At 37.6% G+C, this 12218-nt stretch overlaps 1 protein-coding gene across 3 annotated transcripts in view; it reads right to left on the bottom strand.

Moving 5' to 3' along the window:
• The window catches only part of LOC137398575 (uncharacterized), a 57400-nt gene that overhangs the window by 6214 nt on the left and 38968 nt on the right, over positions 1–12218 (bottom strand). For all 3 annotated transcript variants that reach the window (XM_068084731.1, XM_068084733.1, XM_068084732.1), the window contains exons 13-16: positions 11011–11154; positions 5178–5361; positions 3391–3574; positions 1039–1140 (exon numbers count right to left, since the gene is read on the bottom strand). In XM_068084731.1, coding sequence (XP_067940832.1) covers positions 1039–1140; positions 3391–3574; positions 5178–5361; positions 11011–11154 — 614 coding nt within the window. The remainder of the gene's footprint in view (positions 1–1038; positions 1141–3390; positions 3575–5177; positions 5362–11010; positions 11155–12218) is intronic.

Genomic DNA, 12218 nt, shown 5'->3' with positions numbered 1-12218 from the left:
TCATGACGTTACGCCATCACATTACGTCGTGACAGGGTACTAGCGTATTTGCTCTCATATATGACATGTATTGCCAAATGAATACATCAAGCTTGTGTGGCTGAATTGGTAAAGCATCAGACTGCTGATTCAGAGGGTCTGAGATCAAATTTCTGTGAAACAGATTCTTTCTTCCAAGATTTTAATAACTATAGCTGGAACTACACACATCTACACACGCAAACTTTGAGAAATATTTATATATATATATATACATATATATGTATATATATATAGATTGATGGTTTACATTTAATGGTAAATGCTAACAATTGAGTTTTTATGATTGTGTTCTCTAGATGAGCCCTATCTATCATAAACATGTACAATGTCACAAACATCTGCTAGTAATCGTAATTTACATGTATATATATATATAAATCTTATATATAATCTTCGGTATGTCCAGCTATAACTATTAAAATTCAGGAATGAAATATCCGTTTCATGCTGGGTTTGAACTTTTTGATGTGATGGATAAAGTTTTTGGTGTCTGATTTCATGCAAACTTCACACAAATTTTCTCCTTTGAGACAGACGCAGTAGCTAACGGCGATGAAAGAGACTCGACAAAAACAACATTTGGTACGCTACACTTTTGTGATGCATAACATGAACTTGAAATTTAACCTAAATGAACTTAGCTTACCAACCGCACCCAATAATAATTTTTAATCTTACACAAAAAATTAATTATATTTTCGTCCTTGTTTTAGTCTTGTTATTATCTTTTTTCTGGATTGGCTTTTTTTGACTCACATTATCTAAAAAATTTTTTAAACTGGTTCGACGAAAATGACCGAGCGATGCCGTGTTCTCTACTCGGCCACCTAACGGTCGCACTAAGAACTGTCATTATTGCTGTCAAAAGCTTGCTCACAATTTTTCTCGTATCCTAAAATTCTTGTATGTTTAGGCATTCGTATGTCGAAGTATGACTGTACTACTACGCTTATGGTCTATGTAGAACTGTGGTGCCATAGACATAGCAATCCTTACCAGTTCCTTCAACTGTGAGGGGAGGCTGAGAGTAATAAGTCTATTTGGAAGGTCTCTGGTCAGCTCGTCAACATTACTACGAGGAATGTGGTCAAATGTCACCTGGTAACAACATAATTAAACAGTGTCAATCATGAAGACTGTTAGTGCATTGAGAAGATAACTACAATGTTTAATAAATGACTGCAAAAGCACTGATTTAATGGCTGGGGTGTTGGGGTTGGAATGTTTTAAAGATGGACTTACACAAAAATTTTATAGTTTTCATCAGAAAGTATCAGGAATTTTCTACCATTTGCAATTGTTTTTGATGTTTTAGGTGGTCTGCCGGCCAGAGTGTTTCAAGATTAAAATTGACAAAACTTGATCAAAATTAGAACACTTAGAAGAAAAAATGTGCAAAATGATGTCACTAGTTGTCATTGTTGTGACAGTGCTATTGCAGTCAAGTTGAAACGTTATGCGTCTCTATTCTGTTGGTCCCTTTTCAATTATAGACGCTATGATCGCACTTTTGCTCGATCTGAGCAATTTAATCTCAATCAGGTTTAACCAAGTTTAATCTTGAAACATTTTAGAGCACCTCAAACATGGAAAACAATTGCAAATGATAAAAAAATACCAATACTTTCTGCTAAAGTTTACTAAAAACTTTGTGCGGGTTCATCTTTAACTCTGTCGCTACAGTAAGTCGACGTATCGGCATCCGCGGTAGTTTAAGTACAGACCGTAAGCTGATGTATCGGCTTACCAATAGGGTTTCCTTTTATTTTCATTATGAAGTCCACACATTAGCTAAACCAATCAAATTTTGTCTCCAATGAAACAACTTTGTCGCTAATCTTGTGCAACCAATAGAAAATCTTCTGGCTCAACAATTCCATTTCTAATTATTTTTCAAAACGGGAAAACCAGATCATTATCGTCATTGCAATAAGAAACACGCCGTGCTCATACAACGCAAAGAAAGCGTCAGAAATGGGAATTGGGAATTGCGTCAGACAGGGATTCACTAAACAATTTTATATTTATCTTGTAGAAAATTTTGTTTTAAATAAGATGCATTTTACAGTAAAACGAAACCTGCATTGATTCACCAGATATCGCATAAATACTAGCGGTATATTGGTTTTTCGGAAATCTGTTTGAATTAATTTGGGCAGGACAATAATTCGGTCAGAACTTAGTGCAGTAGTGAAGGAGGAAACCAAACTTATGATAACGCAATTATTAATATCTATTTAGGTTCAATGACTTAGGGTTTGACAGTAATGACAAAGCGGCAGGGCTCAATTTCTGAGTAATAAATCATCGAAGGGCATCTACAAGAATTAATATCAGCGACTTGTACTATGTATCAATAAAAAAATAAAAAAAATATCAATGCAGATGAAAAAATCACAAACCGTTATCTAATTGTTTTTATTCTAGTTATTGTTAATAACACCCTGGCGGTGATCTGTGAGAGATTGTCAAGCGCACTAATAAATCACAGAAAATATATACATATATATATATATATATATATAGGCACAACTATCTTAAAATATGGGACATGAAATATTTGAGCAGTGATTTGAGCGCAAGTTTTCCAAGCCAATGGTTGCGAGTTCAAATACAATATGGTGCAATATTTTTCCCAACATCCACCCTAGCTTCTGACAAACACAAACTGCTCTTATTATAGTAAATATCACAACCGGCAGTTCCGTTTGCTGTAAGATATCATCATGTGTAATAAATATGGGCATAATTATTTCAAAATATGGTAAGGTGGGCAATTAGTATAGTTGTTAGCGTGTCGCTCTTCCAAGCCGAGGACTCGAACTCACTTAAAGCTGCGATGCACTTTTTTCCTAATGCGCGAAGCGTAGCTTTTGTGAAACAAATAAACACAACTCTTATTATAGTAAGTATTGTTGTACGCAGAAACCAAGTGGTTTGGGCTTCAATACATAAACGAGCACACCTTTAAAAACACACTTCGGGAATTCAATGACAAGTCATCGGCATGATGATTGGTTGACTCCTTTTTGGCTCCACCACTTCTGTGTTTAACAGTGTTAAGTATGGCACAACTGTCAGGAGTAACAAACACACTATCTCACAATGTCAAGAAGGTAATTTGACAGACACCACAGGTGTTTGCCAGACACAGAAGGTGCTTGACAAACACATCAGTTGTTTGCCAGGCATAACATGTGTTTGCCAGGCACAGCAGGTGTTTGCCAGGCACAGCAGGTGTTTGCCAGGTACAGCAGGTGTTTGCCAATTACAGCAGGTGTTTGCCAGGCACAGCAGGTGTTTGCCAGGTACAGCAGTTGTTTTTAACGAACAGTTTAAATAACTAACGAGTATTTTTTTGAATGGAGGAGATGGCGGAGCTAGAAGAAGATTCATAACTTTTAGATGATAGAGCATGTCCTGAGGTAGTGCATCTGGCTTAGTGAGGAACTTAACACGCTGATGAAACTCGCACAGCTCTGGGGTGCAAATGATGAGGGCTGAATTGTAAATCTGAAGTTGGAATGAATTTCTGAAAAGATATCATCGCAATAATAATAATATAAGGATACCATAGAAATAATATAAATACATCATCACAATAATATAAATATATTATCCAAAAACATTATGAAGATACCACAACATTAATGATAATAGCATTGAGATACCACCACAAACTATATATATATATATATATCTCAAAGTTTGTCGTCTGTACTTCGGTATGTCCAGCTATAGCTATTAAAATCTTGGAATTAAAATACTATGTCCTGATGAATTTGAACTCACGGTGACTGCGTCCCCAAGTTTTCTAACCACGAACTCTACCACTGAACTACGCAAGGCACTATGATAAAAGACATTATCTTAAACTGTATAGGATATGCACATGCTAAGTGACGGATTATTTAAAACTATGGATTTTATCAATTCGATGCTCTTTTGCGTTTTCATCAACTTTCATTTCTGTCTTGTCGTAAGGTTTGATTGCTAAGTCGTGGTGAAGGTCAATACTTTTCATGCGGACAATTGTATTATCTTCAGTAGGAAAGCCCTCTACATTCTCTCAGTATTCGGTCAGACAAAGACAGTCCGATATCCCATTTTTTCATTTGTACCAGAGTCGAGAGGTACAAGTGTAGTCGTATTCAAAGTTTTGATGTATAGCTTATAATTGTGGAACGGTACAATTTTTTATACAAACACACACAGGCACACGCACGCACACACTTCTATGCACGAATATTTATTATTAATTGAACTTATTCAGAATTGTTATTTTGTTTTCTCATTTTGTATTAATTGTATCATTACCAAATCATCTTTTATTGTAATCGTAGAAAAACAGACTTAATTTAGCTATCACTTGCTAATCATTTCACATTTACATTTAAACCTTTTCATAGTCGTTTATTTTTTAATTGCTTGACATTCAAACATTTTTTTTCTTAATGATATGAAGTTTGAAAGTTACAGTTGTTTGACAAAGTTCGAAAACCTTCACATTTGTTTTTATTTTCTCTCTTAATTTATTTCAATTACACAAAACAATTTTCTCATGATATGTAGTTAGAAAGTTAGAATAGCACATGTTGTATATGTTAAATACAAATTAAATTTTTGTCCAAAAATTTCATTATTATCCGGGCAATGCCGGGCATTCACCAAATAATAATAATATAGGGATACCATAAAAACTATATATACTGATATCGCCACAATAATATAAAAATACCACAATAATAGTAATATAATAATACCGCGTAAATAACATAAATATATTGTGATATATTATCACAATAATAATATAAAGATACCACCACATTAATAATAATATAAAAACATCACATTATTAATAACAATATAAAAATATCATCACATTAATAATAACAATATAAAAATATCATCACATTAATAATACTATAAAAATACCAGCACATTATTAATATATAGATAGCAGCACCTACTACTACAAGTGCTAGTAGCCATTAACTCATGACTCAAGTTAAATTAACTCAAGACAAGTATACAAGCGGCGACTGACCTGAAACAGTTTACATGTACAATACGTACATCAATACAAGATACTAGAGTCAGTAACGAGCACTCTCAATGATGAGAGCGACACAAACCCTCGATATATATCCGAGTGACGATGTACTGTGCAGCTGAAGTATTTTGAGAGGATATCACTAAGTACCAGGTAGAGATCTTCATAGTGGCTCTTCGACCGCTCGTTTGCAGCAAATGCCAAGAAGCTTTCTGGAGTTGTTGGGCCAAACACCATCACGCTCTCATCACGTCCCGAAAATGTCGCTGCAAATATACATAATTAGAGACAAATTCTAAAATAATAGTTTTAAGAGAATATGGTCCACCATACATTAGCAAACTAAGAGAAGTACAGAGATGTCAAAAAGACAAGTGACTTAGCCAATAGCTATCTGTATCCTAAGCGTATCTTGCTATCTGATATATATATATATATAAATATATATCTATATATACAGGACAGATAGCGCAGTTGGTAAGGTATCGGGACCGTGATCATTCGGTCCTCTGTTCAAACCCCAACAACTGCACTTTTCTGGTGGTCCTTAGACAAGACCCTTGCTTGTATAACATCTACAACATCTATGAGGAGTGCAATAAAGAAAGCCGTGAAACTCCAGAAAGCTTCTTGGCATTTGCTGCAAACGAGCGGTCGAAGAGCCACTATGAAGATCTCTACTGGCTCGGATGTCGCCCGATCAAACAAGGTCCGCGCTGCCTGTAGCTAAAAAAGGCAAGGCAGTGAAAAATGGACTACTGGTTCAAAACGGATGAAATGGACTTGGACTGATAACACGGACCTTATGCAGTGCTACTTTATGAGTGAACCTCAAAAGTGGGGCTATTTGGGAAGGATGCGTCAACTGTGGATAAACATGCGCCTTGAATTGCCACTATCCGCTAAGCAACTTGTAGCTCAGAGGAGTAACAAAATCAAGCGGCACCTCATATCGGAACTTGAGGTAGATAAAATTAAGGAACAGTTCACCCAAGTAACCTCAACCAACGAGGAGTACATATCAACACACACTGTCACGCATACACGATCATGTGTTGACTCACGGGTTGAATAAGACATGCACTTGAACCAAGGGTGAGAGAGCTTGCGGAAAATATCATCAACAAGATGTCAGCTGCTAATGATTATGGAAGCAGGGTACCATAATCATTAGCAGAGTTACCATATTCAACTACGAAGAGTTAGCAAGGCCATAACTAAGAAGCTATTAGAAGACATTAACTTGGCACTGGAGTCGATCTCAACTGAATCAATCAGTGAAACTAATGCCTTAATCTACAGTACAGCAACCGTCGTCTTGGAGGAGATGGATATTAAGCTACTGCGAACAAGGCTTCAAGCCAATCCATCCTGGCAACTGAGGCTACAAAATAAGATCAAGGACTTGCGCAAGAAAGTTTGTAGGCTTAGTGAGAGATCTAACCACAATTTGGAGCGTCCAAAAATGAAAGCTACAATAAAAGCTCTAGAATCTGCCAAACAGCAGCTAGTAGCACTCTCGGCACGACTGAAGCGGTACACCAAAGAGCGGGATAACAAGAGAATCAACAAACTGTTCATCAATAATCCATCTAGAGTGTATTCCCAGTTCAAAGGTGAACTGCAGAGGCCAATGTCTGAGCCTCCCCAATCTAGCACTTCAAAGTTCTGGAAGGACATCTGGGAGAAAGAGACTACTCATAACACACCTGCAAATTGGCTGAAGAGGCTTAAAGAGAGCCATCAACACACTGTGGCTCAGCAAGGACTCACCATCAGCAAAGAGGACATCAAGTGCAGAGTGCAGCAGTATGAAGAACTGGGCAGCACCTGGCCATGACATGATTCAAGCCTTCTGGTTGAAGAGATTAACATCACTTCACACTAGAATGGCTAAGCAGATGGAATGCCTAATAGAACAAGGTGACCATCCAGAATGGCTGACCAAAGGACGAACTGTACTTCTGATAAAAGATCCAAAGCAGGGGCCGATTCCAAAAAACTATCGACCAATAACGTGCTTGCCCACCAATTGGAAACTGCTCTCAGGAATAGTTGCAGACAAACTGGAAGAACACATGAGTCACTATATGACCAGTGCTCAGAAAGGAATTGGGCGCAACACCCGAGGAGCCAAACATCAGTTACTGGTGGATCGGACGGTCTGTCAAGACAGCAGGAGAAGGCAAACCAATCTTGCCATGGCTTGGATTGACTACAAAAAGGCCTATGACTCAATTCCCCATAGTTGGATACTTGAGTGCCTCAGTATGTACAATGTTCACCCTGCTCTTGTGGCATTCATCAAGATGTCAATGACCAAATGGAAGACGGAACTGGAGGCTAATGGCCAAAAGCTGGCGAGTGTCAAAATTAAGCGAGGCATCTATCAAGGTGACTCCTTATCACCGCTGCTCTTCTGCATATGCCTAAACCCTCTAAGCAATATGCTGGAGGAAACTCAATATGGGTACCAGTTTAAGAGTGGAACCAAGATAGACCAGCTCTTCTACATGGATGACATCAAGCTGTACGCTAACAAAGAAAGGGACATTGATTCGCTAATACACCTCACTCAGGTATACAGCAAGGACATCGGAATGACCTTCGGTATTGAGAAATGTGGAAGGCTAATTCTTAAGAAAGGCCATTCTATGCTCACAGAGGGCCTAAGAATGCCAAATGGTACCATCAAAGATATAGAAGAAGGGTACAAGTACTTGGAGATTATGCAAAGCAACATCAACCACGAAGCCGAGGTACGTCACAAAGCCATTACCGAATACAAGAAACGCCTTCGGCAGGTCTTACGGAGCCAGCTCAATGCCAAGAACCAAGTCATGGCAATAAATACCTACGCACTGCCAGTAAAAAGATATCCAGCAGGCATAATAAAGTGGACTGAGGAAGCCATCAAGGAAACAGATATAGCAACTCGTAAACTTCTGACCATGCATGGAGCACTCCACCCAAAATCTGATACTACTAGATTGTATCTTGATAGGAAAGATGGCGGTAGGGGACTCAAAAGTGCACATCAGACAGTGAAAGAGGAGGAGCAAAGCATCAAAGCATATGCAGTTTCCATGGCCATTTCAGATAAGTTGCTAGCTGAATTTCAATCGGTTGCTCTTACAACGGACCTACGCCCTGATGATGAGGAAATTGACTGGCACACGAAACCTCTTCATGGTGCTTACCACCGACAAATATCTAAGGTTGGCGATCTTCACCAGACATATATGTGGCTGAACAAAGGAAACCTAACGGTCAATACAGAGTCGCTAATCATGGCAGCCCAGGAGCAAGTGCTCCCAACAAGGCAACTCCAAACGAAAATCTATCACACTAGAGACGATCCTAGATGCAGACTGTGCAAAGATGCACCTGAGACCATCCAACACATTATCAGTGGATGCAAGCAGCTAGCAGGAAACGCATACACTGAGCGGCATAATCATGTCGCAGGTGTTGTGTATAGAAGTCTATGTGATGAGTATGGCCTTAATAAACGACAACACTGGTGGGAAGCTCCTGGTAAGATCAATGAAAATGACGGCGGCTAAGATCCTCTGGGACTTCTACATCCGAACTGACAAGCATGTCCTAGCAAACCAACCAGATATAGTCGTGGTGGACATGGAAAACAAGAGGGCTACTATAATAGATATAGCAGTACCCAATGACTACAATATAGCCAGCAAAGAAAAAGAAAAGGTAGACAAATATCTCCCTCTTGGAGAAGAGATTGAAAAATGCTGGAATGTAAGAACAACTGTAATCCCACTAGTCATTGGGGCACTGGGCGCAATAACACCAGCGCATAAAATGTGGCTTGCCCAAATACCAACAACAATCAACTCAGGTGAGTTGCAGAAAAGTGCGCTATTGGGAACAGCTAAGATCTTGAGGCGAGTGCTCAAACTCCCAGGTCTCTGGTAGGAGACCCGAGTTAGAGCAGAATTTACCACCCATACGGGGTATCCGGGGTGAGGGAACAATTTTTTTTTATGTATATTCTATATATATTCTATATAGATATATATCTATATATATATATGAATCATCAATTCATTTATATAAATATACATATAAGATATACATATATATACTTACTGTCTATCATTTACATATACTTGCTATCTGTCATATACATATACTTAACATCTGTCATATACAAATACTTGCTCTCTATCATATACATATACTTGCTATCTGTCATGTAAATATACATGCTATCTGTCATATGCATATACTTACTATCTGTCCTATATATACTAATTTACTTACTTCTTGCCTTATACATATACAGTCAAGCATGGATAACTCAAACTTCACGGGACCGAGCAAAAGTGTTCGAATTACCAGAGCGTTCAAGTTATCAGAGCACTGTCAAGAGTCCATGTATTTACTTATTTATTAGTAGATACATGTACATATACAAACTATAATATAAATCAAAAGCACAAATGGCTTGTTTCAAATTAAATGCTTCTAATGTAAAGTTTAAAACGTTTTTATCAAAAAGTATAGAGATTTTTTCTATCACTTGAGATAGAAAAAAGAATACTTGTTGTTTGAGGTGATGTTATTGGCAGGACGTTTTTTTAGATTCACATTGGCAAAACTTGACCGTTGTTGAAATGCTCAAAAGAAAAGACATCTTTTTCTTTTGAGCGTTTTACCCACGATCAATTTTGCCGATTTTTCTTGAAGTTTATGCAAAGATTACCTTACTTTACCTGGGATTCGTTAAGAGCAACACTCCGAGGCAGTTCAATTAAAAGTTTTACGAGGTTTTACGGTACATTGTATATCGCTCACGCTTTTTGAATGAATACTTATTGAATGTATACACGTATTCTGTGTTTAGGTCAAACGTTGAATAGTTTTTTTTAGCTAAGACAACGTATACGTTTAATTACAACAATTTTTAAGACGTTTTAAACATTCAACATTCCGACGTTGATTCAACACGGAATCAACGTCGGAAAACTATTCGTCACGGGCTAGCCGGGTCACGCACTCAAGGATTTTCGTCACGCACATACAAAGCAAAAACAACATGCTGCTTTTGTTTTGTATGTGCGTGGCGAAAATTCTTGCGCGCGTGACCCGGCTAGCCCGCGCTATTCATCGTATAGCAGTATATATCAAATTTCACCGAACCTTTAGAAAAGTCGTTGACAAAAATATTTTGCCGATGGTGGTAATAACGACGCTTATGAATTACGAAAAGATGAGGTTTACCTCTATGGCTTTGAATAAAGTGATTTTCTAAAGCGATAACAACCATTTCGGTAGTCGTTGGGCAAAAAACAGTTCGAATTAACAGTGTTGAGTTCGAGTTATCTATAGCAATTTATCATTACGTGGGAATGGACCAAAGAAACCGTTCGAATTAACCATGTGTTCGAGCTATCCGTGGGCGAGTTATCCATGTTTGACTGTACTTACTACCAGTCATGTATATATACTTGCCATCTGTCATATACATCTACTTGCTATCTATCATATACATATACTTACTGTCTGTCATACACACATACTTACTATCTATCATATACATATACATGCTATCGGTCATATACATATACTTACTATCTGTCATATACATATACTTACTATCTGTCATATACATATACTTACTATCTCTCTCATATACATATACTTACTATCTGTCATATACATATACTTATTATCTGTCATATACATATACTTACTATCTGTCATATACATATACTTACTATCTCTCATTTACATATACTTACTTTCTATCATATACATATACCTACTATCTATCATATACATATACTTACTATCTCTCATATACATATACTTACTATCCGTCATATACATACACTTACTATCTGTCATATACATACACTTAGTATTTGAGATATACATATACTTACTGCTATGATCATCGAACGGTGCCGTACTGCCACTTTTCCCATTCTCCTTTCTTCTTTTCCAGATGCAGTAGTAAACAGTTATTACAATGATTAAAACAACTATTATAGGTGGAAGTGATTTTCCAATGATCGGCCACATAAATACTACAAAAGTACAACATAAAAATCATCAATTCCTAAGTCATCCATTCAAAATAAACATAAACTACAAAAGGGAAATAGATGGTTTGTGTCACCGACTAGCTCTGAAATTATAAGGTCATAATGAGAGTTCTCTCTATGATGCAACATGTTAGTCGATATTATACAGATCGTAAAAGATAACATCTCTAGTCTTTACTACAATAAGAGTTGTGTTTGTCCGTTCAAAGCCACTGTTGAAAAAAGATTGCATGAGATGAAATTTGAACTGGGGCTCTCCGTTTAACTACCAGGCACACTACCATCCGAGCTAATAATCCGTACTAGAACAAGGGTGCACATTCTTACTTACTCTGTGCGCTTTTATTGCCACACCTAATGATCTCTCACAGTGCACTGAGCTGTCAAGATACTAGTTTTTTTTTGTACAAGGTGAACTATAACAATAGTAAATGGCACAGGTAAATTCAAAACACAGCAAATATGAGATTGCATAAGCAGATTCATTAGAAACCACAGGTGTCCTTTAGTGGGATATTACCGTAGCCGGGCCGTAGTCTACACACAAAAAAAACAACAAAGGTTCACGCAGTTATGAGCAAAAACAAAATTATCCATCCAAATATCTCACCAATCCGATGAGCAGCACACGCAACAACTAAACCAATCGACAGCACCACCCATCATGTCAAAATATTTCAAGTTTCAAGTCATGTCTTGTACAACTCACTTTATGGTTTCTCAAAACTTGCCTCCAAGTCCCTATTAATTTGAGACTGTCCGATTACTGTTTTCTAAATGGTCGCTGCTAGCCTAGCCTGGCGTCCTGCTTCAACGCCTCAGTAGCTATCGGGGCATCGCTGCGTGCTCCCAAACGTTTCCCGATAGTTACTGAGGTGTTGAAGCAGGACGCTAAGATAGCAGCGACCATTTAGAAAACAGTAACCAGACAGTCTCAAATTAAAAGGGACTTGGAGACAAGTTTTGAGAAACCATAAAGTGGGTTGTACAAGACATGACTCGAAACTTGGAATATTTTGACATAATGGGTGGTGCTGTCGTTTGGT

This window comes from Watersipora subatra, chromosome 6, assembly GCF_963576615.1.
Source record: "Watersipora subatra chromosome 6, tzWatSuba1.1, whole genome shotgun sequence".
Lineage (NCBI taxonomy): Eukaryota > Metazoa > Bryozoa > Gymnolaemata > Cheilostomatida > Watersiporidae > Watersipora > Watersipora subatra.
Note: the sequence above shows the minus strand (reverse complement) of the source record. Positions and strands in the feature narration are given on the sequence as shown.